The sequence below is a fragment of the Mauremys reevesii genome, linkage group 4, assembly GCF_016161935.1.
Source record: "Mauremys reevesii isolate NIE-2019 linkage group 4, ASM1616193v1, whole genome shotgun sequence".
In the NCBI taxonomy this organism is placed as follows: domain Eukaryota; kingdom Metazoa; phylum Chordata; order Testudines; family Geoemydidae; genus Mauremys; species Mauremys reevesii.
The window spans coordinates 29,842,449-29,864,494 of record NC_052626.1 but is presented as its reverse complement, the minus strand read 5'-3'; the positions used below and the strand labels follow the sequence as shown (position 1 = coordinate 29,864,494).

The following is a 22,046-nucleotide window of genomic DNA, read 5'->3' as shown; positions in this document are numbered from 1 at the left end:
GGGAGGAGCAAGTGGGGCAATTTTCCCCAGGCCACGAGCCCCACAGGGGCCCCGCGATTCCTGGCCCGGTGGCAGTCCAGGTCTTCGGCGGCGGGGGGCCCTTCAGTGCTGCTGAAGACACAGAGCGGGTGAAGGCCCCCTCACCGCTGAAATGCCGCTGAAGACCCGGACCACTTCCGGGTGAGTACAAGCGCCGCAGCTCCCCCGCTTTGCCCCAGGCCTCCTGAATCCTCTGGGCGGCCCTGTTACTCCACATTCCTCCTGATCTCCCTTTGGTTTACTGCTTCTCTGTGTGCCTTTTTAGCTCTGCACCTTCGTTCATTGTGCCGGAAACAAATCTCTTTTCTCTTTAAAACCTATTTTCCCCACAAATTTTTTCTAACCAATTCCTTATCTCTTCACAACCTCCCTTCTGTACTCTTGTTCTTCTCTTGTCTGTCTTTGAAACATATAGAACTATATTTTGTAAAGTGCTATTCATGTCAGTATATAAATGATCTTTTAAAACAATAATGGACATTTAAGAATAAATGTTTAGCATGTGCAGAGGTAATTCACACTATCAATTCCTACTAACAATATTTGGCATGATGCCTAATTCCATGTGGACTGAGTTGAAACTGTACCCAAAGGGGTCTAAATTGCGAGAATGTTGCTTGTGCAATCAGATTATCACCTTGATTATTTTCCATATACACTAGTCTAGGAAAATGATACAATAACACAGTTTGCAAGCCAATTCTGTAAGCTGCAGAGTCCTCTCAGTCAGTGGAATGTGAAGGTGCTCAGCATATTGGCAGATCAGTACCCTAATAGAATAATAAAGGTTTCATAACTTGCCTTTGCTTGCAGAAAATTCCAGAGAAATTACATCAGTAACATGCTAATTTGGAAAAACTTTAGAAAGAATCATGACTTTAAAAGAAGAAACAAAAATATTGCTATATATTATCTTTCAGTTGGTTCATTTGGTATTTAATACTTATTTTAAACTGTACTGCTGGCTATTATGGCTCTTTAGGCTTAGTCCTGCTTATAGAGCAGAGAGACATAATTCCTTCCTGTAGCGATGTGACGCCTCACCGGCGTGGCACCTCCTGCTGGTCGTCCTGGGAATTAGCGCTCCAGCTCCGGAGAGCCCTCTGCTGGCCGATGTCCTGCTTGCCGCTGGCCCCTGTGTCCCTCCGAGACCTCAGTGCCCCTTTAGCTTGGGTGCTGCCCCCTGGCAGTACCCCCACTCTTTGGGTCTCCCCACCCAGGGGAACCCATAACCCTCTACCCCCACCTTGCCTCAGTGGCTACTGCCAGTCACCATCTAGCCCCCGCTCACTGGGGCAGATTGCAGTCTATACCACTCATCATCGGCAAGGGGGGTTTGGACCTGCTGCCTTTGCCTACCCTGGGCTGCACCTCTGCAACCCCAGTACGCTTTCCAGCCTTTACCAAGGCCTTTACCAAGGCTTGCAGCCTGGGGTCTTTCCAGCCTGGAGCTCCCCAGGCCTTTTCCAAGCCCTGCTCCACCCTAGGTACCCTACTGAGCTCCCAAGCAGCCAAGCCCATCTCTCTCCACAGCTATGGAGAGACTGCCTGTGCTCCTGGCCCACAGCCTTTTATAGGGCCAGCTGTGGCTGCTTCCCCAATCAGCCTTGTCTTTGGCTCGCAGCCCCAGCCCTCTCCCAGGGCTGGCTGTAATCCTTTCAGGACCCGAGCGGGTGACTACCCCACTACACTTCCCTACTCACCTCCTGTTCTTGGGGTGTCACAATTTCCCCTCACAACTCCTTTTCAGTGTTTTTTCTGACCCTCTCTTGCATAAACAGTACTGCTGGCTAGTGTGCAGCCCTGTGTTGAGTCCTGGCTATGACCCCACCCCACCTATGTTTGATTGGTCATTGATAGGACTGGTGGAAAATTTTCTGTTGAAACTGTATTTTCACTTAAATGGAATTTTTTGATAAAATTTTGTCTTGTAGAAAATTTTGATTTTTTTCATTAAAAAGTTGATCTCCCAAAAAGTGAAATATTTTGATTCTGATGCTGCAGTGGTGCCTCATGGGAGTTGTAGTTCAGGTGTCTCACACTCCCATTCTCCTTTATGAGATAGGCCCCCCACCTGGACTTCATCTTCCATGACACACTGTGTCCATGCAAATGCCACACACCACCTCTCCTCATCATGAGTGGAAACCATGGTTCTTCATGAGGGATGCTGCGTGACAAGGAGCCCAGCCTATAGAGGAGAATCTGAATTATGATGCATCTGAATTACAATTCCCATGAGGCATTGTTATGGCATTTCAGAACAGAAATATTTTGGTTTTCAGTTTCTTACTGAAAACTCTGGAAAAGTTTACTAAACAATTTTTTTTTGCTTTTAATTTAAATTTTCCATGGGAAAAAATCCACTATTCCAGCCAGCCTTACTCACTGGGGTAGCATCAGGCATACAACCCCTAATCTCCCCACCTTCCACTCCCAAATCATGATTGGAACCGCTTGTACTTGACAAGACAAGAGGGTAGGTCTCTAATCATCCTCACTTCCTTACATGTCCTCATGGGCCCATGGCACAATCTTGCCCTGTGAGATCACTAATTTATAGTGTGTGCCTGTTCTCTGGCTGTTGGGGGGGACCAGTACCTTGCATGCAATATGGGTCACAGAATTATTTAATGATTACTTAAAACAAACTTAAGTAAAAGTTTTGTGACCTAACAGTTGTCTAATTTAAGGCAACACTGTTTTTCATGCCTTAGAACATCCTGTCTCTCTTCAGTTATTACTGATATTATGACAATGGTAGCATTACATGTTCTTATCTCTTGTTCTTTTGAGCTGAGAGGAACTTTATACTTGTAATTTAGAGCAAAATTGTTAGACTCCCCCTTAACTATGATTTTTGTTTTGCTCATATTTGTTCATCTGCTCATGATTCTATGTGCATTGTTTGGGATTGTTCATTGTGTGTGTGCACAAAGTCTATCATTTGCACATGCAAACAGTAGTGCCCACAAAATTGCACATTCAGAAGTTAGAAGCCCCATTTTAAGAGTCTTTCCACAAAAGGAGATATATATGTTATATATGATATATATAAACATTGCTAACGTCTTTAAAATTATATGCATGCTTTAATTTTAGGGTTTATTTTGTCACCTTTAATCTTGCTTAGTCAAAAATGCTCTGCTATTTTCATATGCATCTACATTGATCTCTCATGCTGCTACAGCTGTCATTGCTTTTAACTATTCAACCACTGAAGGTTTGTCAAGGTTTTAGGGAGGTTATGTAATCTGGTTTATCAGTAGGACAATATTCAACGTTTATAGTGCTTGCTGATATCAGTTTATCATTGCTGCACTGTTCTCTGTCTAACTGGTAATTCTAATCTGTTGCTGTTAGATTATGAATACTTCTTAATGTCAGAACATTACCATTGCACATGTCATAAACTACTATTTTCTTACACTTACAGCACTGTTCAATATCTTTTAGTGCAATCCTAAATGTGTGTAGGCTTTGCTGGAGCCCTAGGCATAACTAACAGTGTGAACCAAAGGATGTGAACCAGAGTAGGCCTGGCCTTGGAAAAATAACACATTAGGTATTGGCTAGCCAAGTAGGCATATTCCTGACTGGACAGGATGGTACAAGAAAACCAAGAGTTCGGAAGTAACTATGTAAAAACATTCTTAAGAATGTGGTACAAGGAGTCGGTGTGTTCCTGTAAGATAAGAATAGGGTGACAGGATAATGGATAATAATGTTTTTTTGTTTGAGTTAGCTGGTACAGGAGAGGGATGGTGGCTAGCAATGTCTGGAGTGTATTATGTAATTTGTTTGTATCAGTGTATAAAAGAAGTCATAGGAGTGGCATCTTTGGCCAGCTAAGGGGACAGTGTCCCAGTGTGCTGACTGAACTGGTACCATTGTTGCAAGCATACATGTCCTAGTGTATCTGTAGCTCCTATGGGACGCTAGTACTGTGCTTTGTGGACAATAAATCTGGCTGAGCATCTTTACCACTGAACTGAACCTGTCTTTCTTATGAACAGCATCGAGGTCTGTTGAATTAACATGCTGCACTGTCTGTTAGTGCAGCTGACATTGGAGCTCCAAGAACAGTAAAAACACTGAAGCAGCAACAACATTCCACAGCACTTAACAACACTGGTGACCCAAACCGCTGATTTGTTAAGTGATGAGCAGCCCACTCTAGGGGTTGCGACCTAAGATGGCAGAAAATGCTAGTTCTGTGAAACAGTCTATCATGTTAAAGCATAGCCTCTTCAGATTTTCATCCAGTGATCCCTTAGAGCAAGTCTGTTCCTGTATATCCCCTGGAATCCTTCCGTACTCTTCCAATACCTTGTTAGCTTCCAGAGAATTATGATGGTAACTTTTCTGATTATTGTAAGGATTTGTAAATCTGATATCTTGTTCAGTATATTGCCCCAATGGCTTTGTCAAAGTTGCTTGTTGGTGGCTTTAATAAAGGCATGTATCTAAAGCATAGTTACCATTACCAGTAAAATAATTTTGGGATGAGACATTTAATGCAGTACACACCATAACTGTACAAACAGACTAGCATGGAGCTGGCTGCTATAGTAAATTAAATTGTAATTATTCTAAGTAGTTAATAATCTTGTTTATCTTATGCGGTTATTCTCAGAAACATGACAGCCAATTTTGTCCTTCACGTTTGACTTCTGTTTTGTTGTCTTTGATGTGCCTTAATCTATGACATATTTCGCTTTGGATCTGAGATAAGTGTAATGAAAGCAGGTGGATGTCTTTTGAAGTATTTTCATTCTCATGCATGAATTCTCATGGTTTCAGACCAATGAATAGACATGTTGTTACTCTGATCTCTTGGATATGTAACACTGTATTCTTATAGGCTATATTCACAGTGGGATTATATTGACAATGGATTTTTATTTTACATTGCCAAAACATGATTCTGTTTTGTTGTATTTGTACTTGGACTGTGTAAGAGCTTGGTGTTACCTGATGCTGTGAATTGTAAATTATGTTATTAAAACTGATGAATCACCATATAAATAACATTAGCCTGATTCTCAGGGAAGCTGGTTCCCCAAGAATTCCTCTGGTATAAGAGGGATCCTTGAGTGATGTTGCAGGAATGGCTGGAGAGAAGGAAGATTCCCCCTTGAGCTACAGGTATCCTAAGGTTAAAGTTGTTCTACTATGCAGTGGCTAGACTGGCCTCAGTTTTCCCCAAAATCAAGGAGTCAGAGATGGTGGAAAGCCAGTGTTACCTCTTTCTTCCTCTAATGCCAGGTCCTATGCTGAGCAAAAATGTTTAGTTTCCTGTCGAAATGCATTTGATTTCACTTCTTTCCTGCATGTTTACCTGTACACTCAAATACTGAATGTTAAATATACCTGGGTAGACTAGAATCCTTCTGATGTATAGGATCTAATATTGTCTGTTCTGTATATTTCAAATCATAATATTAATTGGGTTCTGTACCCCATCCAACTAGTATGACTTCACCAGGAAAAGAGATCAATCCTATTGATCATAGTTATTCAAACACCAACATGGTTTTTTAAAATAGGTAGGTTTATTTTTAGCTCACCACTCGTTAGTGGAGCCTGGGTTACTAAAATTGCCTCATCTTAAACATTAATATAGCTCACCTGAATATGTTCATAGATCTGCTTTTTTTAACTACTTGAAACAGCTTCTGTGAATTAAACGTGTCTAAATGCAGCTTCATTGGGTAGTGTCTTGTATAAAAGAGCATTACAAAATGCTTCCAGAGAATTGCATGCTTGAGTTAGCCTTGCTTGAGTGAAAGGGGCCACACTATGCCACGAACCTTGAGCTGCATATAATGATTGTGTTAGCAACCGACAAATTGTGCTAACTTGAACTGTAGCTTAGTGCCCCTGCCAGGCCAGCCAGCTTGAGTTAAAGCACCACCACACTCGAGTTAAGAGAATGGGTGTTAGGGCAACACTCAAATTATAATTTGAGTTAATTCTATAGTGAAGACAAGCCCTCAGGTTAGGTCTAAATTTAAAAGTTAAATTGACATTGCTACATTGGTGTGAAAAAACCACACCCCTAACTGATGTAGTTATGCTGATCTAACCCCCAATGTAGATGCAACTACATTAACAGAAGAATGCTTCTGTCAATGTAGTTAACTTTGTTTAGGGAGGTAGTGTTCCTACACTGATGGGGGTAGGGGAGGGGGAACCCTTCCACCGGTGTAGGCTGCACCTGTGCTACAGGGTTACATTGGCATAGCTACGCCGACATAGCTATGCCAGTATAGTCTCCATAGTGTAGTTGTAGCCTCAGTGTCCTGTTTATCCATCTGTAAAATGGGGCTAATAATGATACACAATTGTAATGAGGCTTACTCAAAGTTGTGTAAAGCACTTTGAGGTCTCTGGAGGAAAATGGTTATGTAAATATGTAGCATACTCATTCCAGAAGATCTGCTGATTTTGAGATGGTATGATCAAATAAACAAATTATAATATGTTAGCAAGCAAGAAGAACTAGATAAATGAATGGAGGATAGGTCCATCAATGGCTGTTAGGCAGGATGGGCAGCAATCGTGTCCCTAGCCTCTGTTTGCCAGAAGCTGGGAATGGGTGACAGGGGATGGATTATTGGATGATCACCTGTTCTGCTCATTCCTTCTGAGGCACCTGGCATTGGCCACTGTCAGAAGACAGGATACTGGGCTAGATGGACCTTTGATCTGACCCAGTATAGCGGCTTTGTACATTCCCAAATAATTTGAGTTAATGAAGTTAGCTCAGACCAGTTGCTATACTCAACAGGCTACATTCAGCCAGGCTGATGGATGGAGATACAGACTGCATTTCTCAGCACCAGTGTGGGGGAAGGGGGATCAAGTCTCCACCTCTGCTCCCCCTGCAGGATTACTCTAGAGAAGGGCAGATTGAATCTGTGGCTAAGGCTTTCTCTCATCCGTGCTACCCATGGGCACACTCCTCCCTCCCGCTTAAATCAGCACTGGTCCTCTGGCAGATGGAAGGTTGAAGCTTCTGTGCCACTGCAACCTCCTTCCAGTGGGCTTTCAGATAAAATGACCCTGCATTCTGGTTCACATCAGCAGGCGCCTGTTTATCTCCTCTTCGTCAAATTCTATTTGCCCACTAGTTTGGAGCAAATAATTTTTTCGGGGGGAGGGAGGGGAAATGGGTGAATTCTTTTTCCTCCTGGGTGGTTAGGAGGGGCGGGTGAGCAGAATTTGTGCCTGGACTCATGAGAGTGGAAACGTGAGACAGTTTGGCAAACACCGTTATTAAAATAGCTTATTTTAAGAGAGAATCCTGTAAGCTTGGGTACACATTTCACTGGAATATTAGGGATTGGTCTAAGATTACTTTAGGGCCAGATTGTGATCCCCTTACACCTACTGAGTTGCACCTTAGTCCAAGGGTACAGGCTCATTGGAATCATGAAAGTGAATACGGATATCGCTATCTAGCCCCTATCAGGGCAAAGCCAGAAAAAGAAGTTCCCAATCATCTAGTCCTAACCCCTTGTGTTTTGCAGAGCTCCTATGTGTAGTATTTCTTATCTAGACTATTTTAGATAGTAGACACCTAAGGTTTTTTTATTCATTGTACAAAGTACATTTATAGAGCTGTATAAATAATGTAACTATTCTTGAATATCTACAGTGGTTGTGATTCATCCACTGTTAGCTGTGTATTCCACTTCCTTGTTTCTCCTACTGTTAAGAACTTTATCCCAGTATTTAATCTAAACTTTTCCTTCCTTAGCTCCTGGGACTCCATATAATTCCCTGTCTTCATTTATATAGTTACCTCAAAGATACTTATAGATGGTGATCATGTCTCTGGTCTCTTCTTTCCTAGACTATATAAATTAATCTCCCTCGAGGCTTCAAGAATAAACTTTGCAGCTTAATCCCATGGAACCAGTGCAAACATGTATTGGAAAAAACATTTTTCTGATGTATTGGTTTGGGATTTTCTTGTGAGCGTCATCCCCTCATTTTGAGTTGTGTGCACTGTAATAAAACAATGGAAGGCAAGCCTCTCCTACAGAGTGGCAAGGCAGATTCATTAATAAATTGCTGGGGAGAACTCTCTGCTTAATATTTAACTTCTTGGTCAGTTCATGAAGCTTGGTAATAAATTAAAATAAAATCAGCTCAGAAGATCATGAGGCTCCTTATGGCCATGCTTTGTGGTAAGAGTGGTGAGCTCTGACATAGCTTCGGCCATAGGGCGTATTGTACTGCAACGATGTGTCACTTGTCTTTAGAAAGCATCACTCCAAGTTCACTAACCCATTATTACTGTAACACTGAGGGCAAACTGCAGAAGTGAGGTGCCCTTCAGATGACCCATTCCCCTGTGATTACCTTGCACAACTAACTATTGGAAATAGAAACTGATGTGGTGTGAGAACTGTAACCGCATTTTGTTTCTTCTCCATCTTTTTCCCCTTGTTTAAAGTCTATTTGCTCCTATGGCCTGTCTTGTCATACTCATAGATTATAAACTGCTCAGGGCAAAGGCTGTGTCCAATGTTCTCTCTATAAAGCATTGTGCATTCCTGTGGCATTGCATGCAAATATTTAATAATAGCAAATTATTAATAATAGCAAGTTACCTATTGGTACATGAAGATATGTGTGTGTGCAGGATTGTAGGTTAAAGTAGAAGGCAGATGGGGCTATTTTAATTTACAATTTTGTATCCTCTCCTTTAATTAGTTTCCCTGCTACACTTCTCATTCTGCAGTAAAAATCAGTTTTATTCTGGAATATTTAGTGCACTTTTAAAACAGAGTCATTTTATTCTTGAATAAAATCACTTTTATTGCATAATAGAGTATCCCTAGATATCTGTTCTGGAATAGCTATTGTGGTCAATTTCCTGATGTAGATAAGTCCTTACTCCACTGAATGTATTTACTTATACAGTCTTGCACCTATGTACGAACATACAATTTATATCCCCACTGCCTTTACACATCGCCTCTGAATTTGACCCCCAGGACGTCTTACATCCATATCCTACTGCCTGCTAAAGTGTAATTAACAGTGACTTACATATCACTTCTTAATCTGGCTTTTATAATCTATGAAAAAAATATATTTCCTCATTAGATGTTAGGGTTGAGGTTTCCACTAGACCTAGGGGCTGCTCCAAAACTGTTGAGAGGCTGTTCTTCTGGCCAGATTCTGTCTGAAAATAGGAGGTGGTTGAAGTGCAGATTGTCAAAATAAACATTACATATTAGTAGTTGAAAGAGAGAATCTCTGTATTCTTTTAGTGATGGTTATAGTTCCCTGGTGAATTTATAGCGCAAGAAGCAAATGCCCAATGGAATACCAACAGGGGGAAAAACAGCACCGAACCATGCAAGTCAGGTACCTTTGCAAAAGGTAGCTAACGAGCACATTAAATACACTGCAATGAAAGGGAAAATGTATTCTAAAGTCAGATAGCATTTTCTAATACTTCCAGAAAAATATGATGTACAAGATAGAGGGCCAAATCTTGCTCATCTATTTAACCGTGATAGGGTTACCTGTGTGAAAAGTATAAGTAAGATTTGTTATGTTGGCATCATGTTATATCACCAGGCAGAAACTGCAAACCAAGATGAATGTTTGCAGTTTTGCTGAGTGAAAACATGCTAGTAGGTAAGCAGTATTGCTAGCCCCAAATATTTAAAAAGTATGAGTCAGGCCCACCAAAATCATGAGATTTTTTTTTATTTTATTTTTTTTTAAATTAAAGTTTGGCTACTTTTATTTTTTTGAGCATGTAGGGTTCTTTGAGGTTTTTTTCCTGCCAGCACAAGAGCTAGAAACTTATTTTTGTTTTAAATGAAAGCTGTGATTCTCACCTAATTACATGATTACAGCAGCTTGGGGCTTTGGGGAAAAACACCCAATAACATAGGACTCGCAATCAAATCATGAGGATTGGCCACACTGTGAGCATCACAGAGGGAGGCTGCTTTATTTTTATTTTTCTATTTTTGGACAATATAGGAAAGGGAATCTAAAAACCTCTCAGGAACATAAGGTATTGAATTTAAAATGGTCCTAATTTGTGGACTCTGAAAATACACCTTTTATATAGACACACAGTGCTTTCTCAATACACAAATGATCTGAGTGTTCAGGTGCTCAGCAGCCACAATAAAGGCCAGATTTTCAGAACTCTGCTCCCATTTAGACATGAAAATAAGGACAAGACTTGCAGAAGTTCTCAGCAGTTAGCAGCCATAAATGTAGCATGTTGCATTCACATTGGGTCCTTAACATTTTTGAAAATTCTGGCCTCTAGTCAGTCTAGTCTAAATATTACCTACAAAATAGGATACAGGGGTTTCCTTTACTGTATAATTATTGTACCTTTATATTTTAGCTATTCCCTCTGTCATTGTGCTGATTGACGAAGCCTTTTGGACAATGCCCAAGAAAATGTAGTGTTGGAAATAATCCAGCCACCGGTCCGGGGGGCTCTGCATTTTTATTTAATTTTAAATGAAGCTTCTTAAACATTTTAAAAACCTTATTTACTTTACATACAACAATAGTTTAGTTATATATTACAGACTTATAGAAAGAGACCTTCTAAAAACGTTAAAATGTACTACTGGCATGTGAAACCTTAAATTAAAAATGAATAAATGAAGACTTGGCACGCCACTTCTGAAAGGTTGCCGACCCCTAGACTAGATGATTGAATAGGTCTTTCTGACACTGCCTTCTAGCATTCAGCCACCATATCCAAATAAAGCTATCAAGGAGAGAAACTCCAAACCACACCTGTTCCTGACGTTGTTTTTACATCCTTCCCCTTTTGGTCTCTGTGGGCCTGACTTTAGGGCTACAGTGTGTATCGACACCCTGCCACTATACTTTCTACCAATTGCTTTGCTTTTCCATGCCTTGATGAGTCTCAATAGTCAGTTTATTCAGTTTTTGATCTTAGCCTTGTAAAAGGTATCACCTACAGCTTTGTGTCATTTTTCATCTTCATCTACAGGCTAACACATTTAGCCTACCCAGTTATACTTTCTGTGTCTAGAGGGTTTCAGAGAAATTGTAAGAATAAAGTTCTTTAAAAATAATGAATTTAATTTCTTTCCCCGTGCATTCTGCATTTGGGGAAATATGTGTGCCATTACTGCTACTTTACATGAGTCACCATGCTACACTTGCTGAAATAGAATGGATTGAAATACCCATTATTATGTATTAGCTCTGCTGCAGGCACTGCAGCACAGACAGCTTCATTTAAAATGTACTTCTGATGTGAAAAGTGACTCTGGAAAACTACCTCATGGGGTTGCATATTTCTTTCCTCTGAACGTTTTCCAGATCAAATCTTTTCAGTTTACAAGTAACACAGTGGATTGTCTAGCTGCCAGCACTGCAAATTCATCCTGTGGTCTGAGTCAAGCTGGATTCTTCCAAAGTCATCAGTTACAATGGCTGTGCAACTGGAATTTGGGTAGCACTTTTGTTGAGGATGCATGTAGCAGAATAGCCTCCAGCACATGCTCCTGTTGCTGTATGAGTTCTGTAGTGCTAACTAAAAAAAGCTGGTGATCCCTTATTTTATTCACTAAAGACAGCAGGAAAGTATCCAATTGGGTGCGTCAGAAGGAGACATTTTATATAGTTACTTTTCAAAGGAGAATTGCACTTTAAACAGCATTAGTGGTATTTGTCACAGAGAAGGATTATTTTAGCTATAATCCAGTTATTTCCAGTAATAAAGATGACCATATATCTGGAAAGGACTACCGCTAGTAGAAATCTTTGTTCTTTATCTTTGAAGAATACACTCTGATCCTCTCATGTGATACCAGTTACATGAATGTCCTCTTACAAATGGAAGTCCTCAAATGTTTAAAAAACAAGGCAACTTTCAACCTGTGGGCCAGATTCTTGTATTTGATGCAACTTCATTGTGCCGTTCAAACAGCACAAAAGAACCAGATTTTGGCCATAACTAGCCAGCTCTGAATTTCCCATGTTGGGAGCTCTCATTTGGCATAAAACCACCCATGCCAGCTCCCATGACTGCTCCCCCACCACCCATATAGGAAGTGTGTTGGAGCGGGGAAGGGGTCTTGTTCTGCTCTGCTAATTGTCGGGTTGCAAATGGTCCAATAGGGATGATACACCACTGACATAAGCTAGAGCAGTCCCAGGGCACACAAGCTCACAGAAACAGAGTTGTAACCACCTTCCTGACGTCCCCCACTCTCCTTCACCAGAATTCTGAAACAGGAGAGACTCTAACCCAGTGGGTCTCAAACTTTTTTTACTGGCGACTCCTTTCACATTGCAAGCCTCTGAATGCGACTCCCCCAATAAATTAAACACACTTTTTAATATATTTAACACCATTATAAATGCTGGAGGAAAAACAGGATTTAGGGTGCAGGTTGACAGCTCGCAACCCCCCATGTAATGACCTTGCGACCCCCTGAGGGGTCCCGACCCCCAGTTTGAGAACCCCTGCTCTAGCCCAACATGTCTTAAAATTGTGTTCCTTTGCTTCTTCACATGTTCAATAAGTTTGACAGTGCTCTTTGTTAATTTATCAAGTCTCTTTGGTGTTAAAACCAGACCTGTCTCTCTCCTAGTTCCTCTTATTTAGATTTTCAGTGAAGTCATAATGCAGAGTTTTTGACATCATGTTAATTGTCTTGGCAGTGGATTGTTGGCTTTGTTTGATATGGGTGAGCTGGATGAACTTGTGAATGGAGAAGCTGTACAACAAACACAAATAATTGTTATAATTTGGTTTTGAGAGGGAATTTTAAAACTGCCTATGAACAAAAAACATTGAGCTTGAGATGATGAGACAGAAAATTAAGGGAAAGCAAGTGGTTGTTTGTCAACATTTATCTCTTCAAACTGGTTCGGGCTGGAAAGTCTGTCTATGAAAAGCATGAGGAATTACATGTGGAATTTTGGATCCTCTGACCTTCTCACAATGTGTGTCAGCATGATCATCCACTACTTTGCTGAATATTTCTCTCTGCAGACATGGGTCCTGTTTCTGCAACCCTTGCCCACCTGATAATATCATTGAGGGCAAGTTCAGCCTTTTTCCTTTCTTGCTCTTTCTCAATAGATTTCTACCAAATGAAAATATTGCCAGATATGTAGCCATCTATTCTTTATTGAAACGAAATACAGTAGCCACTCAACCAGTTATCATTGGACTGAGAGACACCATCTTATTTCCCAGAGGCCACTGAAACCACCAGTTCATTCATATAGGCAACTGAATAGCTGTCAAATGGCAGTAAATTTTGGATACTAGCAATATGCATTGGAATCAAACTGATTTTTCTTGGTTAACCTTGTACAATAAAGCAGAAGATAGAACATGTACAGAGCGCACCAAAACTAAGCACAGACTGTTTGACCTCTGTCTGTTGCTGATTTAGAACAGTTGACTTGAGTTGATCTAGCAGTTTCATGGTGAGATCGAAACTGCAGATCACCTCTTCTCTTCTAGTCAGGTTACCATGGTTTTGTTACCTAACTGCTGTTATCTTGCAATAATAATGTTGACATGCTGCTGTGTGGAGCAATCAGACACAAGCTATCCTTAATACTAATCTGTGAGATATCCTGGTGCTCTCACAAAGGAAAGAAAACCAGTCTGGTGATAGAAAATCTCCAGCTCTTTAAAGACATTTTTCTAAAGACGAAAGCAAATGGGAGCCAGGGAGAAAAGTCAATGGCCCCAAACTTATGAGTCCCTTTATAAGCTTGAGGAGTTTAAAAACATTAACAGATGGACCAATGCACACAAAATGCTGTTCTCTGATATGCTGATACAGTGCAATGCTGCTTCAGGAGGTGAATGTATCATATGCTTCACATTTCCATATTTCTGCAGATAATTGTTACTATATTTTTATTTGATTTTCTGACTCTGCTTTAATGAGTGCAAATAGTTTTCTTAAAAAAGAAATTAAATGTAAATTTATATTTTAATAAGGCATAAGTGTAACTTTTCCCTATAGCTAATCCTGTCTTTTATAGAAATATCCGTAATTTCATTCTGATGGAAAGAGAGCTTTTAAAGGCTATTTCATTAATACACCATCCTTTTTTTATCTTACAGTACACGTATTAAATGTATTTAATAGTTAAGAATTGAGGCAGTCATTTGCTTCATAAGCTGCTACTTGCCATGGCACAGATAATGCAAATTGAATTAATATACTGCAGAGATTAAATTTGCTAGTAATTTCTACAGATTGTGCTAGGGAATGGGAAGCTTACTGTGCCTCCTGCCATATGGTACTCAGCTTTGGATAGAAAGTTTCATCTTTGGCTTTGCACAGCATTACATTGATTACGTACAAAAGACCCTCAAATAGATTCAGTGGTGTTTCATGCTAGACTTCATTGTTATGTGTTGTCATTGCCCAGGCTGGGCAGTCAGGCTAACTATTCTTACTACAGAGTTACACATAGCGGGGTTTCCTTCCAGAGTTGTTTCATGCAAACAGATGTGTGTCTTTGAAGTGCTGGTACCTAATTGCTCTTCACCAGTGAGTGTATATTAACATTCATCAGAGGAAGAAATGATCATTTTGGGGTCTGTCCACGTGATTTTGATACAAAACTGAAAAACAGCTGTCTAATGGGAACAGGAGTTCAAAGCTTGGGGACCGTCATTTTTTCAGCTGGCATCTGGGATTAAAAGTAGAGTTATTATTTTCATTTTAAGATACCAGCTTTCCTGGGTATCAATTGCCCATGAAGAACATTTTCCTCGTGTAGAGACATTCCTCCCCATGAAACATTTAGTTGTCATTACTGAATTTGTGGTGCATGGATAGGCGTGGTAGGATGTGATTTCAATGACTGTCTGTTGGTAAAAAGCGACAAAGAGTCTGACAAAGTGGGTATTCATCCACGAAAGCTCATGCTCCAATACGTCTGTTAGTCTATAAGGTGCCACAGGACTCTTTGTCACTTTTTACAGATCCAGACTAACACAGCTACCCCTCTGATACTTTATCTGTTGGTAAACATCCATTTCAGCATGTCAGTTGAAATCGATGAAAAAAATGTCAATCGGTAACAGTGGGTGGGAGTGCAGCTTTGCCCCCTTCTGCCTGCAAGGTCTAGGTGTCTCCAGCCCTGCAGCAGTGAAGGGAGCCCTCTGCAGCTCCACTGTCATGGCCCTGCTCCCTCAGTCCCATGACCGCAAGGCTACAGAGGGCTCCCTAAGCTGCTGCAGGGCCAGTGAAACCTGATCTCTGCAGGTGTCGGGAAGGCTGCAGTCCTATGAGGGCAGAGCACTGACCCCCAGCCAGGACTGCGAGGAGGATGAGCCCTCTGCCCCGCCCCTTCTCTGAGGTCCCACCCCCACTCACTCCATCCTGCTGGCTGCCCCTAAACCTAGGAGCCTGCTGCTTCCAGAAGCTGCGCAGAGCCACAGCAGGCAGGGAGCCTGCCTTAGCCCCGCTGTGCTGCCGACCGGACTTCTAACAGCCCGGTCAGCAAGGACACCTGACAACCCTACTGGCAGGGATCCAGTGTCACCAGCCCCACATCTTCACTGTCATGGCCCCACTGACTCACTCATCAGCCACGAGTGCAGGAGTCATCCCTCAGCAGGAACTGTTCAGCAGCACTCTGTGGCTGGTGGTTTGTTCTCCTCCTTGAAGTCCTGGCTGGGAACCTCTGCTGCAATGGGCCAGGACTGCTGCCTTCCCAGCACCATGTTCAGGGAGCCCCCTGCAGCCCCTGGTCAGTGCAGCCCTAATCCTAACCCCAATCCTACCCCTCCTTTCATTCCCAGCCACTGTAATAATAAAAAATCTTTAAAAATAAAAATTGATGTCGTTGAAATTAGAAAAAAATAAAAATTGAATTCTGCCGAGCCCACGCATGTAACAGCATTCACGAAGTTAGGGTTTTCTGACAATTTGGAAGAAAAGTATAGAATTAATGTACTGTATAGCATTTTTGTGTCTTTATACAGACACATTAGAATGTATTCAATCTGTTTAGGAATGGACCACTAAAAAGTCAAAGACCTGTAGACTATTTACTTAGAGGATACTCCATTGATTTAAATAATTATTATTCCTGTTTGTAGTCAGCCAAACACTGAGGTTCAGCTGAAAACAATAAAAATCAACATGAATTTTCTGTGATAAAGAACAAAGTAGAAACTGGGACAGAATGTTCGGAATGGCACAGTATGCTGGTGTGATGTTCACATTTGTTCCGTTTCCATAGTTAGCATTGAAATTCAAATAAATCCAGTCAGCATTTTTTTAGTCAAAATAACTGCTTTTGTTTCGTAAGCAATTTTATTGCTATCACAAACCTGAAAATGTGAGGGTCAGATAACGATAGCTCATGTTTATGTTGTGCCTTTCATCTCAAACTTTACAAACATTATCTGTTGTTATTACAAATCATGTTTATTACGGTAGTACCTAAGGGCCAACCAAAAATGGGGTAGGTGCCATACAGACAGAGTACCAGATGGTCCCAGCCCTGTAGAGCTTCCAGTCTGAGTATACAAGACAGACACAGGCTGGGGAAAGGTGTAGAATGCATGCAGAATGAGCAATGTGTTGGTGGCAAACATCATGTGAGTTGCACAATACTTTGGAGTGGTGGATTTACTTAGCCGGGGATTGGTAAAAATGGGAAGGGAAGGAAGGGGATGGGGACAGGGCTGGGGAGAAGACAGTGAGAGGAGCAGGAGTGGAGTGAAGCTGAGGTAAGAGACTCTGAGCAGAGATGGGGAGCAAACAGCCAGTCAGCACAGGGCAGAGGAGGTCAGAGAACATTTAACAGTTTTGACCCGAATGGAGGTGAGAAAGGTCCCCTCCCTGCTTTGGCTACTCCTGTTCCTACCCACTGTAGTCTCTGGCCGGCTCCTCTCTTCAGTTTCCCCCATGGCCACGTGAGAGGAAGGAGGAGAGGCACCACCTGGATCCTAATGCCCTTTGAGTTGGGGCAATCTCCCCTGCACAGTTCTGGATTCAGGGGGGAGATGGAGAGGTATGGTTCCATCTGGGCCCCATTTTACCCTCTCGCCTCTAGTGCAGCAGTCCCTGCTCGGGCTGCTTCTATTCCTACCAGCTGTAGTATCTGTCTATATCAAGCTCTTCACCCTGATTTCTGAAACCCTTACCATTTAAACACCTGAGCTGATATAAAAACTGCATCTAGGGTTGCTGTACCCAATATTAGCTAACAAATTAAAACAGTGAGACATTTTCAGTAGAGGGAAAGCACTGACCGCCTTTTGCCACGGTAGCCATTTCCCATGATGGATATTTCACAGCTGGGACTTTGTGCCAGGGTTTCTGCCAGCAGAAACAGAAACAACCCAGGCTAAATCCAGCCCACCATAACAAACTAAACCCCCAGGGGGAATTCAGGTACATAGAATGTCATTACTCAAATTGTAATTTGATCAGAACGTAGAGACTAAAAAATGCCTTAGGAATATCAATGAGCAAAAGTGGTCAGGACATTCATTTTCATAGATCCCAAGGCCTCAAGGGACCTCTGTGATCATCTAGTCTGACCTCCTGAGTAGCACAGGCCATGGAACTTCCCCAAATGATTCCCAGGGTAGATCTTTTGGAAAAACATCCAATCATGATAAAGAAATTGCTAGTGTTGGAGAATCTACCATGACCCCTGGTAAATTGTTCAATGGTTAATTACCCTCACTATTAAAACTTGTGGCTTATATCCATTTTGGATTTGTGTAGCTTCAACTTCCAGCCATTGGATCATGTTATACATTTCTCTGCTAGATTGAAGAGCCCACTATCAAATATTTGTTCCACGTGTACTTAAAAACTTTGATCAAGTCACCCCTTAACCTTCTCTTTGTTTATGATACACTCAAGAAACTCAATCTATTTATCACTATGAGGCATGTTTCCTAATCCTTTAGTCATTCTTGTGGCTCTTCTCTGAACCCTCTTCAGTTTATCAACATCCTTCTTGAACTGTGGACTCCAGAACTGGACACAGTATTCCAGCAGTGGCTACACCAGTACTAAATAGAGGTAAAATATCTTCTCTACTCCTGCCTGAGATTCCCCTATTTATGCATTCCAGGATAATATTAGCTCTTTTGGCCACAGGAGATTATGTTCAGTTTACTGCCCACCACAACCCCAATTCTTTTTCAGAATCCCAGCTTCCCCCTCCTGTAAGCATGGCCTTCATTCTTTGTTCCTAGATGTGTACATTTACATTTAGCTGTATTGTTTGTTTCCACCCAGTTTACCAAATATTCCAGACACAGCTCTGTCTCAGTGACCTGTTCTCTCCATTATTTACCACTCCCCCAACTTTTGTGTCATCTGCAAACTTTATCAGTGATGATTGTGTTTTCATTGATAAAAATGTTAAATAGCATAGGGCCAAGAACTGGTCCCTCACTAGAAACACACCAGCTTGATGATGATTGCCCATTTAAAATTAGATTCTGAGACCTGTCAGTTATCCGGTTTTTAATCCCTTTAATATGTGTCCTGTTAATTTTATTTCGTTCTAGTTTTTTAATCAAAATGTCATGCAGTACCAAGTCAAAGCCCTTACAGAAGTCTATTACATCAACAAAATTACCTTTATCAACCAACCTTGTAATCTCATCGAAAAAAATATCAAGTTAGTTTGACAGGATATATTTTCCATAAAATTGTATTGACTGGCATTAATTATATTACCCTCCTTTAATTCTTTATTAATTGAGTCCTGTATCAGCTGTTCCATTATCTTGCCTGGGATGACTATCATCCTGGCTCATCCCATATGTCCTTTTTTGTGTGTGTCTTCAGAAAGCTGTGGATTCATTTTTAAAGTTTCTTTATGATTAGGAAAAACAAGTTATTATTTTATTTTATAGCTGTTGTAAAATGAATCTATTCTCTGATGTGTGGGGTTTTGGTGCTGGTTGTTTTTTGCTGAAATACGAGCACCCATAAAGAGACCCATTCAGTGTTCTTTCCTTCTTCCATTTGTTCCTTTCTCCCAGCTCTTGTATCTTGCCTTCTAGATTGTCAGCTCTTTGGGGCAGGTAGTGTCTTTTACTATACGTGTGTACAGTGCTTAGTAGACTGAGACCCTGAATTAGTTCGGGCCCCTGGGTGCTCCTGGTCTACAAATAATAATGCTAATTATTTCAATAACGTTTAATTTTTTTTATTCCATCCCCAAACAAGGATTTCATGTTGGTTTGACAGTGTGTTGTGTGTAAAAGAATGATACAAAGCACAGGATGGATCATTGTTCCTGGGGTAAAACTGCATGGGAGAGAGCCGAAGGAAACAATTTTGCAAAGTTCCCCACACAGAGTTTACCCATCATTGTTCTGTCAGAGGAGCCAGCCCCAGCTCCCAGAGGCAGATTAGGGGTTTATAGGTCCCTGGTCCACAGCAAATGGGAGGGTCCCTCCCCACCCCTTCAGCCTGCAGTCCCCCCCCACCCCCAGTGCTCCTGCTGGGGAGCAGGGCCTGCAGCTCCCCATCAGGAGCACCGGGCGGGCAGAGCAGGCTGGGGCACAGGGCACCCATTTTTCTGGGGGCCACCCAATTGGCCAGGGCCCCTGGGCATGGGCCCTGTTGGCCCAGTGGCTAATCTGCCACTGCCCACTCCCCCACCTGCTTCCCCAGCAAACTCAAACTGCAGCCCTGCCCCAGTCCCACACATCCCTGGAGAGCCACAGCAGAGCAGTGCTTCAATGTTGGGGTGACCCTGCTCCCCTTTCCAGCTTCCTCTACTTGGTTCTTTACTTGCAGATGCTCGTTTCAGCACACAAATGAGTTATGCTCCCTGTAATGGGGGGGGGGCATGCATAAACACAAGGCGTTTAAAATTTGGCCCAACCACTCTGTGATGAGAGAAAGGGCTGCACCCACATATAGAAATGCAGTCAGTATTTGGAGAGTATCACCTAGATTTGCCCTCATTGCTTGAACAAAGGGAATGTGTTAGCTGTAATACTTTGGTCTGGATTTTGACTGCTTCTGAGCACATTCATGGGAGTGGGTGGAGGAGAGGGAAGGCATAGGTAGCTAATCTAGGCCTTCTGCTTTACTCCCTTGTGCACCTGCACTAGGTGCACCCAGAATGCCAGTGCTATGTCCTCCCTGAGCGACTGGAGAGAGAACAAGTTAGCGTAGCCAGATATGTTGCACATGCCACAGTGGCTGGGGGTGGGCAAGGAAGGGGGTCATAAATGCATCTGCACAAGCCCCTTCCAGCATGGCTTTTACTCTAAGAGCCCTTCATATGCATCTTTTTTTTTCTTTTTTTTTTTTAAATTGCAGTTCTTTTCTCCCTGCAGCAGAATGCCGCTACCATTGTAAATAACTGTGACAGGAAAATGTAGAATATCTTTTATGTTCAGCAGCCTATTAAGAGTCGGTGTGTCTCTTGCTTCTGTGAGTGAATCAACTGGTGATAAAGTGAAGAAATCACATGCCAAGGCAGGTTATAAAACAGCTGATCCACGTGGCTGCTGAGATTTTTCTGTCAGGCTTATGAGATTTTGAAACTTAGTTCATTGGCAGGCTGCCTCCAACAGAATCGACAGGGCGTATGGGAGCAATGCTCTCATGCTAGTCAGCAGTGCCTACTGGAATAATCTGGTAACCAGCCTAAATATAGGCAGGTGTCAGTATTGTGCACGGGTTCCCCCTGGCTTCTGCTCTGTAAATCCTCACTTTAAAACCAGGGTAAACAATCAAAGTGAGGCACCGGGATTAACTTCTGTAACTCCTTTTAAACTCTGTTTTGAGACTTATTATTTACACACTTCCATATGCATTTTGGTGCTTGTATTGTAAATAGTTTGGTAGCTCAGCAGAATCAGCCCTCCAGGGTTGTTCTCTTCTGTTAAAGGTGATTAAGCCTCTTTCTTTGTGTTCCATGTTCATGGCTCAGTATAGAGAGTTTTCAAGCTCCTTCATAAATTGTACAGAAAGGTAGTGTCCTAGGCACCTCCCCTGCCATTCATGAAATTGTCAGCCAGTTCCCCTGCCCTCTGTTCACATAACAGCCCTGTAGTAATTATTATTCTTGTCAGTTATTAATTGGTATGACAGTAGTGCCAAGGAAACCTAAATAAGAGTCCAAGCCCATTATGCTACTCTCTGAACAGGCAAATAAGAGACAGTGCTCTTGTCCATGAGAGTTTATAACCTAGTTTGTCAGGACTCCAAAGGTGGGGATAATAGACAGCTGCGGTGAGGTGGGTTGTTACCAGACATGATCTTTACACAGTTGTTAAGCTATATCAGTAGGCCTTTTTGTTTGGATTAGCCCAATCTTTCTGCCTCCCTTTTTCATCTTTCCCCATCAACATTTACATTATAGGTTAATGTGATATTTTATGATCTTTCATTCACATCTCACTGTTGAGCTCACAATTAGGGTAAACGTGTAGGCCCAAATATTACAACAGTGCTAAAGCAAGTACTAAGTAATATGAGAAACCTATTCAGCTCTACCACTTTCATATGTAAAAGGCTGTTTTGGCCTCTTACAAAGTTGTCGAAAGCCACTGCAGATTATGTAACACTGACTAATAGTAGTTTATAGATTATCCTACCCTGTCTCCCAGCAGGAGATTAAGAATGTCACTTTCACTCCAGTTTAATACTAAAGTTGTGCAAATAATGATTTTTTTTTGGTTGCAGACATTTCCAAAAAATTGTGGGGAAAAATTAGTTTTGGATAAAACCAAAAGTGGATTTTTTTTCCCCAAAAATTTCAGTGACTCGAACTCAAGAAAAAAATCATTTCAGGTCAAGTTAAATGTTTTTGTTTTGTTTCTGACCATTTAAAACATTTTTATTGGTTTTTTTAAAAAGCAAAGGGAAATTTTTTAAATGAAAAGTCATTTTGAACTGAATGTGTACCATTTTGAAAAATGTCAAAACAAAATGATTTTTCAGAATTTTTGAATTTTTTGGACTGAAACAATTCATAGAAACCAA

At 41.5% G+C, this 22,046-nt stretch overlaps 1 protein-coding gene across 6 annotated transcripts in view; it reads left to right on the top strand.

The window, feature by feature from the left end:
- Positions 1-22,046, top strand: part of SLC24A4 (solute carrier family 24 member 4) — an 80,579-nt gene that overhangs the window by 6,993 nt on the left and 51,540 nt on the right. For 5 of the 6 annotated variants that reach the window (XM_039538029.1, XM_039538027.1, XM_039538025.1 and 2 more), the window contains exon 1: positions 12,759-13,902. The exons of the other annotated variant lie outside the window; for it this stretch is intronic. In XM_039538029.1, the coding sequence (XP_039393963.1) occupies positions 13,758-13,902 (145 nt within the window). In that variant the 5' untranslated portion in view covers positions 12,759-13,757. Of the gene's footprint in view, positions 1-12,758; positions 13,903-22,046 lie in introns of those variants that run through there. 6 annotated transcript variants of the gene reach the window in all.